General features: G+C 41.8%; 3 protein-coding genes across 3 annotated transcripts; 1 reads left to right on the forward strand and 2 right to left on the reverse strand.

The window, feature by feature from the left end:
- Positions 1-4,033: 4,033 nt before the first annotated feature.
- Positions 4,034-6,298, reverse strand: camk2n1b (calcium/calmodulin-dependent protein kinase II inhibitor 1b). Its single transcript, XM_083674407.1, has 2 exons — positions 5,714-6,298; positions 4,034-5,250 (listed from the first exon to the last, which is right to left on the reverse strand). Exons 1-2 carry the CDS (start codon positions 5,880-5,882, stop codon positions 5,186-5,188), a joined length of 234 nt encoding a protein of 77 aa, XP_083530533.1. The 5' UTR covers positions 5,883-6,298; the 3' UTR covers positions 4,034-5,185.
- A 374-nt stretch (positions 6,299-6,672) lies between these two features.
- On the reverse strand, positions 6,673-10,890 carry mul1 (mitochondrial E3 ubiquitin protein ligase 1). Its single transcript, XM_083674437.1, has 5 exons — positions 10,844-10,890; positions 10,012-10,157; positions 9,786-9,873; positions 8,126-8,246; positions 6,673-7,812 (listed from the first exon to the last, which is right to left on the reverse strand). Exons 2-5 carry the CDS (start codon positions 10,129-10,131, stop codon positions 7,083-7,085), a joined length of 1,059 nt encoding a protein of 352 aa, XP_083530563.1. The 5' UTR covers positions 10,132-10,157; positions 10,844-10,890; the 3' UTR covers positions 6,673-7,082.
- Positions 10,891-16,932: 6,042 nt separating this feature from the next.
- fam43b (family with sequence similarity 43 member B) lies at positions 16,933-17,952 on the forward strand (the record flags this gene model as incomplete). Its single annotated transcript, XM_083675996.1, has 1 exon — positions 16,933-17,952. Exon 1 carries the CDS (start codon positions 16,936-16,938, stop codon positions 17,950-17,952), a length of 1,017 nt encoding a protein of 338 aa, XP_083532122.1. The 5' UTR covers positions 16,933-16,935.
- Between the last annotated feature and the right edge of the window lie 755 nt (positions 17,953-18,707).

The raw sequence follows: 18,707 nt of genomic DNA on the forward strand, positions 1-18,707 counted from the left end.
GAGAGAGAGAGAGAGAGAGAGAGAGAGAGAGATGGAAAAAAAAGAGGATTAGCTCATTAGGTAGTGGCTAGCGAAGCAACAGTCCATCTTGACCCCTGCTTCAGAGATCAAACGCAGCTACAGCTACCTGTCGGTACAAGGTGCTTTGAAGAGCAAATCTCCTAAGATGGTAGAGAGGATTGAAGATTCTTCTCAACCTCAGCAACCCTCCAACCCACATTATGCTGTCACCAAGTGTAACCACTGTGCTGTCACCAAGCCACAGTGACAGTATAGCTCCAGGGATTGTCCTGAAATTAGATTTTATGCTCCAAAGTTCCTAAACATACAGTAAGTTGTGCAGCCCGGCAAAACTTTGAATGACACAATGGTTTTCATTAAGTTTAATATGATGGTAGGCTTCCCCCCGCTTATTCTCCCACTGTATTTTTGCCTGACAGAGGATCCCATGAGGAGTTTGGAAGTTCACATTGTTGCTATAGCTACTGCTTCTATATTCAGAGAAAATACTTGTGTTAGAGAGATGGTAGAGTAAAGTAAATGTCTTTGCAAAATGAGTCTATGTTCAACTGAGGCACTGCGGACACACCTTCTTCCTATTATTGATCCATGGTTCTGAGAAGGATTCCTGTAAAATTCAATGAAGAATAGAATAGGGTGCCTGGATCAATGAAAATAACATGAACTTGATCCATTGGTCCCAAGAAGATACTGATCTATGGGTCTCCCACTAAATAGGTGAGCATGGCAAGCTGTTTTGAAACGAGTATCTTGTTGTCCTTTATGTATTTATCCAGGTTAGTCTTGTTGAGATCAAATATTTTTTTTAAGAGAAACCTGGTCCAAGACAGCAGCCCAGGAGAACAATGTTCATTAACTATTGCTATACTGAGCTCTGACAGCCACTCCCTCCTCAGCTAAGCATAGATAAAAACATTTCCACTGCAATTTCCACTGCAATTAACAAAGTCTCTATGACAACAGTATTGCTGATCATGCCCATTGCACATGCTCTGTAGATATTCATTCAGCATTTAACCCATATGAAGTAAAGGAGTGATGAAGTTAGACGTTGTTCCAGACAGTTTTTCCCTCCCACCTGGCACTGACAGCACATGCAGCGACAATCTAATTGGACTGCTCATCGCCCCCCTCTGCCTCTCTCTGGAGCAGTTTCAAATTTGAGTTTGAATTGAATACCTCCTGGGATAGCTCCGAGTTGGGGTTGCCATGGTAGCACTATAGAAAATGACAGCACAATGTACTTTGATTGTAATTGAAACTGAACCATGACCACATGTGGAAACCTTCCTTTTCTTGGTTCAAAACTGTTTGCTAAAATTCATTTCCTGTGAGTTCCCTATTGATTCACAACACACCTATCTACCACACTGAGGCTCATTATCACTTCAGCTCAAACAGAGCAGAGAGAGGTGAAGCCACCTATTTGAGTGACAGCAGGTGGTAGTGTCACCAGATAGGATAGCGCTCTAGCACAGATCTTAAAGACCATCAACCCAGGCAGTAGGCAGAAAATCAGGAAAGGGGTTTCAGTTTCATTTTCTTTCATGCAGCAGTTCAGTAATAGACATACATCACAGGTCTGGACGCACGCACGCACGCACGCACGCACGCACGCACGCACGTATGCACGTATGCACACACACACACACACACACTTGATAATCAGATGTCACCAGGTTCTGGTCCATGGTGTCTGTCTGCAGAGAAGGGAGTTGCGATCAATCATTCAACTGTGCTGCAAATGAGAGGAAATTAATATGATAGGATGTCAATCTCTCCTCTACTACTGGCAGAATACCCATTGACTCCTCTTGTTTGGTGACAACAGGTATTCCTGAGCAGTTTGCACTACCTCTCAGTGGCTCATTTGCCCCTCTCAGGGGTGCAGGCCAGGGCTTATGGATGGGGCTCGTCCTAGGGCTGCGTGTCAGGGACAATACTCAACAACAGGGTGAGCAACCATATGATTTAATATCTGTAAAGTAGGACCAATATGAATATTCAAGGTACTGTAATGAAAGATGAAAAACCCAGAATAAAGTGTATTTGAGGGGTAAGACCGAACTGTCAAATGCGACAGGAGCACCTCTCAAATTAATCATGAATGATTTAATTTGGCTCCAAGGCTGAATGCAGGATCAGGTATCCAGGTCGCTTGGTGACAGTTTGTGGTGTGGCACAGTGTGGCACATGGTTTCCTACAGCATGTGCCATGTGGCACAGTTTAATTTGAGAGACTCAATCAATACTTTGTTGGTCTTGCTGTAGTTATTGAAGACACACACAGGGATCAAGTGCTCTACCCATTTTTTAAATGATTAGCAAGAAGTTATTCCGCCTCCACCGTACATATTGTACATTATCAACCCGATGCTCAAAACCGTGTGGGCACGCACCACAGATCTGTTGACAGTTTGTTTTTGCTGCTTCCTTCAACACTGTGTGCTGGTGGTTCCAGGTCTAACATAACCTAGCCCAATATATGATCTAAAAAGCTTAATAATGTCCGCCACCACAAAGACAACAAACACAAATAATTATAGGCTGTAGGTGGCTCTATTTCATACAGCCGTCCAGATAGAGAGGCATGGTGCCGCTATAAAAATAAATCCTGTCTCAACTTTGTAGCAACTGCGTCGGGAGAGGGAGGCTCATGAGCAGTTGCCAAGGAAACAGTCCTGGCAGTTTGTGTGTTATGGGTTCCAGCTTACGGTTGTCAGCTGCACCAAGAGGGACATCATGTGTTATCACAGTTTTCTGGGGAAAGTGTAAAAGTGCATTTTCCTGTCACATTCGACTGACAGCCTAATAGCAGACAGACAGAATCACCAGATAAACTCACCAGTGGACCATCCATGTACAGAACTTGTTCATATGTGTTACCCAATGCTTTAACGACAACAGGCTTGTATAATCATCACGATTGTCCCTCTCACGGCTATGTAATGTATACCACTTGAGTAACTACTCTACAGTCATTAGCCTACATTTTGACCATAAAAAAAAAAGAAGAAAAATCCTCACCAGCTAATAAAGCAATTGGGATATTGTGCTGTGCCATGTTTACACATAGAAACCTGAGGAACAAAACTTAGATTGTACACCCTCTGATGTTGCAGTCCAATTAGTTATTGTATACTAGAGTATGCAAGCACTAATAGAGCAAAAGACATTCCTGTGATGAATAGGCTATATGACATGGCAAAAAGGCAAAACATTCTGCCACATAATCCTTGTGAGCTATTCAAATTCAATAATCCAAAGTGGTCAATAACGAATAGAACATCTATCTGATGGTCTGTCTTCACTAAACGCTCTCAAACAAGTCATTCGGCGCATACGGTTTCCATGGTGGCAAACCAGGCTGTTGCATTCATGTTTGTGAGTCTACAGTATGTGGACCATTAGTCAGGCTGGTTAAAGATTCACCCAGCTCTGACCGCAACATTCATGTTGGTCCCACAAGAGATGTCTCTTTGGTTGCCATATACGTACTGTTAGTCTATAACTCAGTTCTATAGATTTGTAAATGCCAAAATGTAACAGTTCTGTTCTGTATATTAAGAAGACGACAGCAGTGAACGTAAGCAGTGAACGAAGACACCTACGGTAGTAATTAGAGGAGCTTGGTGAATCAAGGGAAGTTGTCCAAATGGCTACTGTATGATGTGGCTTTTTATGGTTATAAGAAGATTACAGTAAGCCATGAGGTCATGAATTACACCAAAAGGTTACCAGCTCATCTGAGATTCCCAGTGTGTGGACTCTGTGTGTGTGTGTGTGTGTGTGTGTGTGTGTGTGTGTGTGTGTGTAGGCGCTCACTGACTGACAGTGGGAGAGTGGATACCAAGGTACCCAACCCTATGAGATCTAATAGCCCATTTTCCCACTCTCTCCGGCTCTTACTGTACTCAAGGTCCTCTAAAAGGGTATCCTGTTATTGTCTCACACTGTGAACCAATCACTATCTTTCATATGCATACTTCAAACCAATCATAGAAAAAGAAAACACATTTTCACATTTTAATGCTTGAATTGAAGCCCTTTTGAATTACATATACTGTACAAAATGAAGACATATTTTGACATAATGTCATTAAAAGTTAACAACTGTACATCAGTTAGTTGTTTGTTAAAGAGGCACATCTCCCTGATCCATGCAGATAGCCCTAAAAAAATAAGACATTCAGAATCGCACATCGGAAATTACTGAGTATTGCAAACAACATTGTCGGTTTACGCTGAATTTTTAAGCCGTATCAAGACAGCCGCATTGAGGATTACATCCTGTAAGCATTTCCTCTCAAATACATTTTCATTGGATATTGACACAAAAGCACAGCTGTCCATAGGTAATGTACAGCAAACACATTCAACTTTTATTTGCACTAATAGATGGCCTGCACGTAAATACTTGTACTGGCATCTTGCAAATATGTGGTACAAATGTGATCATATTCCTCAGGACAGTACTGTACTAGAGTGTTATTACTTTTACATTAGATTGAGCAGGCATAGTGTATCAACAACATTAGTACAACATGAATTACACCAAAAAGTTCATTATTACAAAAAAGTAGTCCTTCAATTTGTCATTTTATAAAAAAAAAACAGCTTGTTCAAACTTTCAGCACTGCAAAACTGTATCCAAAAGTTTTTGAATAAAGCAATTTGTACAGCAAGTGATAACAAATGATCAACACAACTTTACCATTAATTGTGTGCAAAATGATATACAGTAAACATTGCAAGAGACAGAATATTACCAGGGTTCAGCCAAAACAGTAAAAAGAGGAGAAAGTTTTGGGATCTGTATTTCCCTACAGTAGCCTATGCATTTGGGATTATTTCTTATCAATAATCAATCAATTGGATGAGATCAATTAATGAAGTCCCATCCATTACACATGCATTTAACGTTTAGGATTGCTTTTCTCTTTATTAGGAAGAAAGGTATAGGCATCACTGATTACACATAGATATCATAGTTTATAAATAACGTTCTTAATAATGCCACCAAGATCATATTAAAATGATTATACTTCTGTAAGTACAACCCATTTTGAGATGTCGAAGTTCTTATTTGTTGAGTGAGGGTAGCCTATCTAAACAGTGATCATCCAATCATCTCTTAGCAGGGATCATCCGACCATGTTTACGTTCATGCAGGGGCTTTTTCTGTTGGGTTTTTCAGCACATCGTCTATTTTGTCATCTTCAATGACAACTGCGGAGAAGAAAACCAATACAAAACAGTGACAATACACATATTGGAATTTGTATATAAAATGTATATAATCTCGGACCCCAGAATCTCATCTCTCATGTCTGATTTAGTGAGACTAAGATTGCTATAATCTATTAAAGGAAAAGTTGATCTTAACATGTTCAGGTGATCTATAATATATATATATATATATATATATATATATATATATTACATCTACATATTTGAGATGTATATTCTCTGCATATAGATTAGTAAAATGTAATATATTCATGGCAAACTTCTTCTTGAAGCTGAAGCTCTATGTTATGTCACACACACGCACGCAGACGCACGCGCACGCACTCTCTCTCTCTCTAGTCTACCTATTCTAATGTTTCTACATTTCTGGATTAATTAACCACTTATGAATATATTATATTGTTTCCCCTTTTCCTAATAGTTACACGCACAAGTCTCTCACCTCGTTTACTCCTCCCAATCTCCCCGAGTTTAGGTGCTCTCTTGTTCTGAGCAGTACCAAGGAAGTTGTTGGTTTCGTGCAGGCGACAGGTGAAGGAGATCTGCCCCTCGTCCCCTTCACCTCCATGATGAGATCTGTTTTCCTCATTGAAAGGCAACACCTCCGACATTGTGTATGAGTCGGCAATAATAAGAGGATAAGTGAACCATTACAACGTTACCGAACTGGTACACAAAATAGATCCAAATAAACTACTAGACCTTTTCTACAGACTATGATTTCCCAGCCAACATTATTCTATGTTTTCCATGTTTCTTAACGGATAAACGGAATTTAGCGATGGAAAACAGTACATTTATAACATAACACGGCGAAGAAGAAGAGAAAAATGCAAATACAGAGAGCGATGCAAAACACTGTCCCTATTCCTTACGAGCCCTTACAGAAAAGGTACGTCACCGAGGTAGATTTTTCCTGGTACAACAGCCCTGACTCACTCGGTGCTTTTTTGTTGCCAATTTTATTTCCTGGTTCAATGGGTATCCCCTAATTGTGAACCCTATGCATACAGTTACTGTTTGTATACTTAATTATTAGGTATTAAATAAAATACCTTCATTTCATTAGGGGACATAAACTATACTTTTGGTATCCTACTTTGCGAAGACAACATTTGTAGTTAGTTAAAAAGTATTAAATACACACAATTGTGATATGCTCTTATTGCTCCTCATATCATAATGCTGCAATTTGGCTAAATTCTGAAAACTACACTGCCTCATCTGGCCGAAGGCAGACACCGCCCTCTCCTGGCAACTGTGAACAACTGTATGCCGACCCAACAATTTAATCACTGATACTGGTGAATTCTATCTTTGAAGTCTTTCCTATATATTAAAGTTTGGCCATCGACATATTTCAATCAATATGAATAGCCTCTTACCACGGCCGAGTATACTTTTTGCCTCTTTATTTATTCAAAATGGCTTTGATGTGCTTTGACAAAATAAGACATTCCATTTCTGTGATGATACACAATTATCTTTGGAAAAAATACATGAATTATTCACATTATTTTCTCGAGGGAAATAATTAAAAAAATATATTCAGATAATGAGTCAAATTTACAAGTTTTGTTTTTCAAACAAACCGTCAGATAGCTATTGTATGGCATTACAGCACTGAAAAAATACATTGAACAGGCTGTAGTTTAACACACAATTCTAAATATGACCATTGAAAAATGTCCCCTAAATAGCACAGACAAACAAACAAACAAGATGAACAAACTTAATATAAGGCAGCTAAACACAATAACCTTTCTGTGCCATTTGACTATTCTCAAATGCCATGATGGCAGTGTTGTCCATTAGCTGTTGTAGAGTGGCACAACCCTCTCTATAGTCCCCCTGCAGATAGGGCATTTCTTTGGCTCTGGTAGGGCTAGGTAGCACTGGCTACAGGCACAGACATGACCACACTCCAGGAACACACAGGAGCGCTCCTGGCTCAGACACACCGTGCAGGTGGTAGGTGACACAGCGCCTTCCTCCACGTTCAAGTCACGCATGCGTCTCCGCTGATAATCCTTGAACTCCTCCAGGACACTCCTCTTCTTCCGTCGCTGCTTGTGGTAAGCGTACTGCTTCCACAGGATGAAGAGGAGCGTGGTGCATGCGGTCACTCCGAACACCACCGTCAGGACCCTCCACACCCTGACGTTGCTCTGCTGCTTCCCCAGCAGGGTGTCGTAGTCCAGCCGACTTAGGAAGTAACGGAAGCCCTGTTTGGGTGGCTGGAGCTTGACCAGGTTATTGTCCAGGACCAGCTCTCCCACCCCGGTGATGTTCTCTCCCAGACGCAGCATCTCCTCCGTTTCGTGGATGCCCTTGGGACGCTCTCCGCTGATGAAGTGGCCGATGACGTTGGTCAGGGACTGGACCGTGGGGTGGAATTTCTCGTAGGTGGTCTCCAGGTCCAGGTCGTACGAGTCCAGTGGACGTATGACCCGTACGGTTGCTGCCACGGCCTCATCGTGGGACGCCAGGTCGAACGGCACGCTGTTGGTGCGCTGGTGGATGATCTTTTCACTTTCGTTCCTGTAGTGAAGAAATGACCCAATGATATTAGATATACATACAGAGATGTGTCGAAGACGCCTATGTCCATGCACGTTCTTCTGATGTGATCTTCCGATAAAACGTTTTTGTGAACTTTAATTTCTGGTAAAAAGTGCTGGCTTTGAACGTGTTTGTTAACAGAGTTAGAAAACTGTTCCATCATAGTTTTTTGTTTTGAGTTTTGGCTAAATGTATGTGTAGTACCTCCAGTGGCCACTGAGAAAATGAAAGTTACAGATTGAACATGTCACAGCTGCCTGAACCGAGGGCCTGACTTCGTTGTAGCACTTACCAAAGATGGGTTGTACGATTCCACACCATCTTCTTCTCCTTCAGAATCAACCTCTCGATGACCCCTTTACAGTTGTCAACAAACTGGCTGTTTAGTGTTTCCTTAACAGATCTCACAACACCTATGGGTCAAAATAGATGCTTTGTCAAGCAATTTCTTAAACCTTTCATGGTAAAAACATTGATAACAGTTATGAGATTTTTCACATCTCTCACAATCACTTTCACACTTTTCCACCACTTAACCCTGGGCTATCTTCAGACTGTAGTAAAGGTCCAACCTACAGTGCCCATCATAAGTATTGGAAAGAGGAAGCACTTTGTCTTCTTTTGGCTTTATACTCTAACAGTTTGGATTTTTAATCAAACAATTACTATGAGGTTAAAGTAGAGATACTTAGCTTAAATTCAATGTTTTCTTTTGGTTGATTGGTAGTAGGCCAAGGAAGACTTCAACAGTGAATGACCGAAAAATCCTCACCATAATTAAGAAGAAACCCAAAACAACTGTCCCACAGATCAGGAACACTCTCCAAGAGGTAGGCGTGAATGTGTCAGAGACTACCATCCGCAGAATACGTCACCAGCCAAACTACAGAGGCTTCCCTGCAAGGTGCAAACCACTAGTTATCCTCAAAAAGGATGGTCAGGTTACAGTTTGCTAAAAAGTACTTTAAAAGCCTTCAGAGGTCTGGAAAATGGTCTTGTGGACAGATAAGACGAATATTATGTACCAGAGTGATTGCAAGAGGAACGTTTGGAGAAAAAAGGATCTCCCCAAGGTTTACAGCGTACTGTACCACCTAATTTGTGAAACATGGTGGAAGAGGTGCTATGGTTTGGGCACGTATAGCTGCCACAACAACTGGGTAACTTGTCTTAATTGATGATGTTACTGCTGACAACAGCAGCAGCAGAATGTCTTCTGAAATGTACAGAAACATCTTGTCTGCTCGAGTACAAGCAAATGCCTCCAAATTCATTGAATGGCGCTTCATCATACGTAAGACAATAACCCCAAACATACTGCCTATAGAAACTAGGGAGTTTTTCAGGGCCAAAAAGCAGAAAGTTCTTCAGATATAAATCCAATTGCACATGCATTTAATTTCCTGATGATAAGATTTTAGGTAAAAAGACCTCAAAACAAACAACTGAAGATGGCTGCAGGACAGGACTGGCAGAGCATCCATCACCAGAGAAAACACCTAGCGTCTGGTGGGGTCAATGTTTAGCAGACTTCAGGCAGTGCATGCAAAGGATTGTCGACCAAACACTAAACATGAGTACTTTATTTGGACATGATATGATTTTTTCCAATACTTTTGGAGCCCTGAAATAGGGGGGAGTATGTTTTAAAAAAAAATAATAATAATCTAAATGGTGAATCCAATCTGAAAAAACCCCATTGAATTAATGCTGAGAATCTCTACTTTAACCTCCATCGTAATTGTTTGATTTCATATCCAAACTGTTGGAGTATAGAGCTAAAAGAAGACAACATGTTTCCTCTTTCCAATACTTATGGAGGACACTGTATATCAAAACAGATAGACCAACTGGTCAACTAAAAGGATAAAGAAACAGAATAGTTTGACTATGGTATTCATTAGACTAGGCTATATGAATCTTGGTATACATTATTCAAACATATTCCACACCTTCAATCACAGCATATGGGACACATTTTCCTGGAGCTTCTGACAGGATGTTTTTCAGATCCTGATCAATAGTCACTTTTTTGGCTTCCTATAAAGAAATATGAAATAAACTATTGGAAAATGACAAGGTCGTTGTTAATGGTAACTCTAAAGACATACTGTACTGTACACCAACAACACGGGACAGATTCCAAAAAAGTGTGAAGGGCCTGTGATGTTCTGTTACCTTTAATCTGGCAACTGTTGTTGCCCTCCCTTTGTACACAGAGTAGAAGAAAGCAGTCAGGGCTGAGCTGGTGGCTAACAACAGGACTTGGGCTGTGGAAGGTTTCCCACTGGGATCCATCCTGTGATGTTTGATTTGGTTTTGATCTGACATGATAAAAGAGAAAACAGCACACATCATAAAGAGGAGCAGGTGTATTGGTCCCACCTGGATGTTACACCACTGCCAGTATAGACTAATAATGGATAAAATAACTCATTGCCTATTAAGTCATGTTATTCATATTCCTAATTGAGACAGACATCTGTGACTAGTATTATAGTTATTGTATTTTTACAATTGTATATTTACAATTGGATGTTGTATAATATGTGTATAATATGAATATAATTCGAGTGACATATGGGGCTCACAGTACACCATTAGAAGTTCGGCTTGACAACTCTTCTGTTTTGATATTAAGTCCAATTTTGAGGGTTAACTTGGGTGACCTTCGACTGTTATGAGTAACCATTCCAAATATTCTTGCTAGTAGATAGTCAAATTACAACCTGTTTAAATTTAAGATACCATGCAGTTGGGTTTAGAAAAATTGTTTACCAAACAGGAAAACATTTGGTGGATTCAGGATAGGTCATTGACATGTTGTGGTGCTTAGCTGCAAAATTAGCCTAGCTAGCCAGCATAAAAGTCCCTGTAGCATTTTAAAGGCTCTTATTTCACTGGCATTGGTAGCTAGAGAATTGCAATTGCTATGACCACGCAACCAGCTAACTAACTGATTAATTGTCTACTTATTTGTGATACATAATCGATTATATGGGGCACTCACCCTCCACATAAATATAGGCTTCCTTCCTTCCTTACAGTCAGTAAAACATACTTCCGGGTTTTTCCTCTAATTTCAAGATAAAAGTCACATCACACAGAGTGTACAACGCCTCTTCGCCAGCAGATGGCAGTATGTCATTCTGTATCATTGGAGGGGTGTACTATCGGCGTTCATTATGTTTCTGAGAGATCACAGATTTGTACAATAATGTTGTCTATATATTTTATCTATGTTCAGTATATTGTTTGGGCTCCATTTTATATTATATGATATGATGATGACATGATGCTCTGTTTTAAGGCCTACAAAAAGAGATTTGGAATGGAGAAAAGGGATTTTGACGGAGAAAAACAACATCCTGACAACATGATCCTTTTGGTTGTGGTGATGAATGCACTTACACATAAACTACAATGATGCAATAGAGAGGTGCAGAGTGGCAATAAACTTGAAGAGCATTAAATTATTCAGTGGAAAATATGGGACTTGTCAGTTCCAGGTTAACTGAGGAGTGATCTTTGCCAAAGGAAAGACTTCAGAACCATTCAATTGAGCCTTTTCAATCTCCCTCCCATAAATCTATAGACTTACTCTGTGCCTTGCGCACTGTCTGACAGGAGCCATTCTTTAACCAATCATAACTAAAGGAGGATTAGCATAATATCTGCCTGCTTTGTCAGCTCATTTCCACACTGAACAGTCACAGCCAATTTGCTCTTTTATTTCCTCAGTAGCCTCGTTGTTTTTATAGAAAGTTTTATAGAACAAGCTGGCAAATAAAGCATGCTGGCAACTGGATTCAGAGAATGAATTGTGGTCAAATTACCGTATACAAGATCGACACAAGATGTGACAAGGGATGCAAGATAAAGCATATTCCATCCTTCCTCCCTCCCTTTCTTCCTTCCTTCCTTCCTTCCTTTCTTTCCTTCCTCCTTTCCTCCCTTCTTTCCTTCCTTCCTTCACTGTATGCCAGTGTGAATTATGGTGCAGTGCAGCACAGTGATCGTATGGACACATCTCTAAATCGTATGGACACATCTCAAAAGCTTCTGAAGATCTTTATAATGAGACAAGAATAACAATGGATACAACTCAAAGTTCTCATTAGTCATTCGACTGACAGATAAAAGATGTGATGAGAGTTCAGAGCAAACTCAAAATAATGCAGTTTATTAAAATAAAAACAAAACTTTTGAAGATCTTGATAATGAGACAAGAATAACAATGGATCTAACTCAAATCATAACAATCACAATGGTTACGGCTCAAAGTTCTCATTCGTCCCAACTGAATACGAATGTGATATCATTCAACTGACAGATGAAAGATGTGATGAGAGTTTGGAGTTAACTCCAAATAAAGGAGAGATGGAACCTTCTGGCCTCCCTCCTCAATAAGGGAATGTAACTGGCCTCAGGGCTTCTTTTCAACATTAGTCACCTTGCTGTGGTGACAGGCAAATAATGTAGCCTACCGTGTAGATAGACCCCCACTGCTAAACTCTCTTCCTCAAGACGCTGTTGTTCTTATCCCTGCCCTGCATCCATCCACGTGGATGTACGGACAGAAATAGCCGTGGCAGATGGAGGGAGCGTCTTTGAGGGAGGAGAGGAGAGCAGGAGTGCAGGGTGCCAGATGTGTCCGTCTCAATGCTTTGGAGCAGAGCGCTGGAGGCATGGCTATGACTAATGCAGATGTACCAACAGTAACACCTAGCCTACCTACCTCTAGATTCAGACTAACCCCCACCCCCACATGCCCTTAGCCACATTATACACAAACAGAGTCAGCTCACTTAATATCCAATCTTGTCTCGTTAAAGAGAGTGAAAATATGGATTTCTAGTCTCGGAATGGATTTTGCGGTGAACCATATAGATCATGGCATGATGGGAGAGTTTGTGTCTGTGTGAATTATATAGTCATTACATTATGGATGTACAGTCCAAATCATCATTGATGAAATGTTCTAAGAGTAGATGCAACTTACACATTTTAGCCTGCATGATACAGATACATGATACTTTCTACTATCTTCCTCCGCAAAAAGGAATGTAAACTAAGTCTGATATAGTAATTAAGACACTTTAAATACTCTTTGAATCTTTATGGCATAGATTAAGCTTTAGAAATAAAATAGCACGCATCACCACCATGTTTCTCTAAGAAGCATGTTCTACTGTATACTTTATGAATGTTTGAATGATTTTAAGCTATATCAAAGGAACGGTCAAAGTATGGACGTTTGTAGACAACGTCTGTACAGACCATTGTAGAGACCATTGTACAGACATCTCTGACAATAACATTTGAAAAATGTAATATTCGGTTATGGTGTACAAGTGAAGTTTTTCCTTGTAAACACCCTTAAAAAAGCACTTAAATACATGTTATTTATTTACAGCATAAAGGCATGTGATTAGAGTACCCATCTTAGTTCTCAACGATATTATGCAAAAATCAAACTGCATAGTGAGCGAGTGCGTTAAGAGCCTGGAGGATTGCCTGTGAGGATTACCAAACAAAAGCACAAGATGAATAATGAAGCTATTTGGCACAGGGTTGTATTATGGGTGCTTTTCATTTCCTGTCCTTAGACACCTCAAATGTGTGGCGCATATGCAGTACATTACATAATGCATAATGCAAATGATGCTGAATAATTTCTACAGAGGTGCCATTAATCTTCCAGTGTCAGGTGTTTGAGGAAGGGGGTATACTGTAGTAATTTTCTCAATACACAAACGAAGGAGCATACCCTGTTGTTAGTATATAGATGTAAGTTTGGTAGAATTGGCCACACAGAACATCACATTTTGTGATGTTTGTGTTCACTCAAATCCTGTGACATTTCTCTACATTTCTCTGTTAGGACCATGCACACAATTTCCATACCATCCATACCTTTCTGTGATATGAGTCGCCCCGACTCGTATCTTTACCGTTCCATTCCTATGATCAATATCCCCACGACTCAATAAATCGCCTATAGCAGGTCTACAGAGCTAAATGCAGGGGAACTTGACCTCATGGTCCCCTGTGGCCATAAGTATTACATGATTAAGGGAGGAGGGACCCATTCTAAGCCAATGTCCTGGCTCTTGCTATTCCTTTTGTTTATTAAACTATGATTTGCCTGCACTTTCTTATGTATTGCCTAGGCCCATTGGGAATTCACAGTACAAAGAAACAAGGCCGTATTGATTTCCATCGCTGCTTACTGTACCTTTTTTTTGCCAACAAAGGAAATACTATACTTCTAAAAGAGTTAGGCTCTGGTTAAGATACCTCCCATTCCTCGGTTGTTCTTCCTTGCCTGATTTGTATTTATTGTCTTGATTCTGTGCAGTGGCAGCAGCCTGATGGAGGAACAACACAGCAGCTCGCTCTGTCATCTCCCCCCGTCTCATTCTTTACAGTGAGCGGTGCCTCTCCACTGCCCTCATGTACAGCCATAAATCAGCCATCTAAGAGCCAGGCCCTCTCTCTCTCTCTCTGCCAGCCTCCTCTCATTGATTACAGTGCATTGGATAAGTGTAGCGTGATGAAGAGGGAGCTCAATTCAATTAGCCTGCCCCGCTAGACAGAAATATATAGCGCACACTGCCATGGACAAGGGGAAGGGCTTCCAGAACAAAGGAAAGAAAAGTAATAAGAAAGAAGAATGAGTTCTTTTTTGGTGTGTCTGTGTGTGTGTGGGTGGTGGGGAGTTGTCTCAGATAAGAGTAATTGGATTGCTTCATGGGTGAGGGTGCCAGATAGCACTGGGGCTGAGGCTGAGGCTGGGGCTGAGGCTGGGGCTGGAGTTCAGGCTGGGACCGGGGCCGGGGCCGGGGCCGGGGCTGGGACTGGGGCTGGGGCTAAAACCTCCAGCTAGCTAGACTGTAAGAAAGCCAAAGTGCAGCTCATTCAGATAAGTGGATGCTCAACACTCCTCCCTGTTACAGTCGGGTTAATAATAAAGCATTGATGCAGTCAGCCAGTTTTCTCAATTGCCATTTGTTCCACTGGAATAGTCTAATGAACTGGAGACACAAATACTTCACTACATTACACAGCATAATGACTGTTTTTACCACGCCACTGAGACATCACAAATTAAGCCTATTTTAGAAGATGACAATTGTTGTCAAGTGTGCGCAACGGAAATTGGATTGATCATTTTGTCTCAATTATAATGTCCATCTCAATCAAAAAAGATTTATTAAATTCTGTTCTAATTGCTTTTCATTTTATAACAAATCACAGAGGCAAAATGGCCTGCTTTTTTACCCCTACCTCTTCACCCACCTCTGAAAATGCTCTACTGTACTGTATGAGCACCAGTATAGGCTCCATATAGTGTATAAATGTATATGCTTGTATGAAAAAACTAGAATCCAATTTCACCCATTTGATGGTAGATACAATACAGAATTCAAAGGTTTCCCTCACCGATGAGCGGGAAATGCATTCTACAAGATGAGGCACAGAGTGAGCACAGTTCAGATAACAAAGGGAGGGACTGATATGGATTGAAATGGAAATTGAACACGGTGTGGAGTGGATCTCCCCTCAGACATTTCCTAATTTCATTCACCTACCCTCCAATACTCTGATAACCTGGATGGCAGATAAGTCAATACTGAACAGGATCATCCATCTCTGTTAAGCCCCCCTCATCCCTCCTCTCACCATTCGGTACATCATTCCAAGTCTCTCCTTAAGTAGAAAATAGAACTAAAGTTTGGCCATAGCTTGTGGCGATAAGTTTGATTTGAGTTGTAAAAGGCTCTATTCAATGAATGTTTCTTGGGTCACTGGGTAAGAATGGATGACAAAAAAATAGGGTTAGTGAATAGAGGGCTTGTGAATCCCATAATAGAGCTGCTTGTAAACACTCTCTCATTTATGACTGCATATTAGATGTTCACTTTTCTTTCAAAATAATGCACTTACTTTAGTGAGTTTCCATTCCCCTTATTCATGAATCTTAATTTACAGATGCACACCATATGATAAAAGGACAACTTTTTCATCAGTATAGCCACATATACTTCCTCTCCACAATACGTCATTCTCTCACAAGAGGACTTCATCTACAGATGACAAGTCCTGCCCCAGCCTCTAGCACCCTTGGTGGCAGATATAAATGATACTCACAATAATTCATTGCAGCAGAGCTGTCCACTGGAAAGGCTCCCATTTGATGCACCCTCTATATAATATAAACTAACCCTAACCCTAACCCTAACCCTAACCCATAACATGATTGGAGTAGTGGTGTTGATGTTGTGGACATGAAATTATCATAATTTGCATACTAGGAATACTAGGAATCCCAAGGATATACTACAGGTGAAAATGCATGATTCAGCACAAAAAACATCTACTGAGGTTCTTGCAGAAATATGTTTATATTGCAAAATGCCTTCAGCTGTGTATCATATGCTTATTCTTTTGGTAGCCTTCAGAACCCTTTCCTGAGTTGATCTGCTGATTTTGACTGATTTTGATTTTGTTGTCATTGACACATTTGTTTCCATGTCACCTCTACCCTCCAAACAAGTAAAACAAATTAGAACACAGACTCAACCATTAACCTCCACATCACTATTCACATCAGGACAAATCAGTCTCCAGGGACACAGCGACACGGGGATGAACTCTCTAAGCCTCTGGGTTAAGAGCAATATAAATACAGAGAACTGTCACTGCAAACCTGGCAAGATAAATAAAGGTTTTGGTGGTGAGCCATTTGGAATGAAATCAGTGAAGGAGGGAGGGGGCTGAGGGGGGACTGATGGTGCTGGAGCATGGGCCTGCACTGATCAGCGCTGCATGATGCAAACAGAAGAGGAGAAGGAGGAGGAGGAGGAGAGGAAGGAGGAGCGAGCAGTGGAACAGACTGGCTGAGGCTCGCAGCTCTCAGTCTTTCCTCTGTGCTTGGCAGAGCTGCTTCTCTCTATTTCTCTCTCTCTCTCTCTCTCTCTCTCTCGCACTCCTACTCTCTCACTCTCCTACTCTCTCTCTCTCTCTCACACACACACACACACACACACACACACATTCAGGCAGGAGGGCTCGCTCCCTCAAACTCTATCCTGCACCATGCTACCCTGGAGAAGGAGTAAGTTTGTCCTGGTGGAGGACGAGGCCAAGAGTAAGCCTAAGAGCCTGGGCGCCGGGCTGACCTACCACTCCATCCTCTCCTCCCTGCTGCGCTCCTGCCCCGACCTGCTGCCTGACTGGCCCTCCGACTGGCTTGGCAGTGTCTTCCAGACCAAACGGCAGAAGGTGGAGCTCAACAAGGAGGAGCCCGTCTACAATGTGCGTTACCTGGGCAGCGTGGTCACCATCACGGCCAAGGGAAACGGCTGCACGCAGGACGCTGTGGCCAAGATCTGGAGCAAGAGCGGCTACGGAGAGCACAGCATCAAAATGCGGCTCACGGTGGGACCCCAGGGCATCCGGATGGGAACTGACAAGTCTGGCAAGAAGAAGCCCACCCATTTGTATTCTCTGAACCGGATCACCTACTGCACAGCAGACCCCTGCCGGCCCAAGATCCTGGCCTGGATCTACAGGCACCAGGTGAAGAACAAGGCGGTGGTACTGCGGTGCCACGCGGTCCTCGTCACCAAGTCGGAGAAGGCCCGGGCCATAGCCCACAGCCTCTACCAGACCTCCACGTCTGCCTTCAGCGAGTTCAAGAGGCTGAAGAGGCAGAGTGATTTCAGGCACTGCCAGCAGGAGCTGCTGGGGGAGGAGGTGGTTCCCCTCATGCCCCTGAGGAGGCTGCTCAACGGGCAGTGCCACTACCGACCACCTGCCGACAACCCTGGCAGTGCCACCCGCCTCTGCTCCATCACAGAGGAGGAAGAAGAGAAGATGGAGGTTGTGGAGGAAGAAGAGAAGGAGGAGGAGGAGGAGGAGGAGGAGGAGGAATATGAGGAAGAGGAGGAATATGATGAAGAAGAGGATGAGGAAGAGGGGAATCAGGAGGTTTTAACAGACCCTGTCCTAGTTCAGTTATCTGACATAGACCTAGGGGAGATGGATGGGTGCACTTTCAACATCAGCGACAGCAACAACAACACACTGACATTTATCAGCTCTCTAGTGTGAGAATAAGTGGATATCACACAGTACTAAACCACAGAACCACATTCCTCTTCTCCTCCTCTCACTGGTTCCCTCCACAAAGGTGAGGTGTCTGTTTACCAGAAACTTCTCCCACAGCTCTGATGGGTTAAGGAAGAAGAGAGGGGGGGGATTACATTTTTCCAGATGGCTCCACCACTAGTTTGACAATTTAGTGAAAAAGAGCATTTACAAAGGTGGACAGAGAATAGCACAATAAAGATAATCATTATCTCTGAGACTACTGAGAGAACTGGCACTGATTGTTGCCGTGCAGGTCTCACAATGCACCCCAAACCCAGGATGTGTTTAACTCCCTGTTCCTTGAATCTTTTGTGAGTATCACACTGTAAAATACTACAGTATTTGTCTGCAGGAGTGTTTTCAATTGACTTGTACATTTTTTCAGCAAGTTTGTTTGTAAAAAATGATGGATACTTTTTAATAAGACAATACGTCGTGTAATTTTCCACTGTTGACCTTTCTGAGTGCATTGAACCCTTAAGGGGAAGTTTAATCAAATGTTACTGTAATGGTGATCAACTAATGAAATAGGCTATTATTTAGGAATCAAGCCATTGAGTGTACATGTTTATTGCTGCCATTTGTTAAAGACCCTGTGTATCATTTATGCATGACAAGTCAGCTGTGACATTTAATGTTGAGCTTTTGTCTTTTTAAATGTGACACCTTCGATCCCACCATTGACTGTCATTGCTCCACACTGTGATGAATTTGTG

This window comes from Argentina silus (genome assembly GCF_951799395.1).
Source record: "Argentina silus genome assembly, chromosome: 8".
NCBI classification, from domain to species: Eukaryota; Metazoa; Chordata; class Actinopteri; order Argentiniformes; family Argentinidae; genus Argentina; species Argentina silus.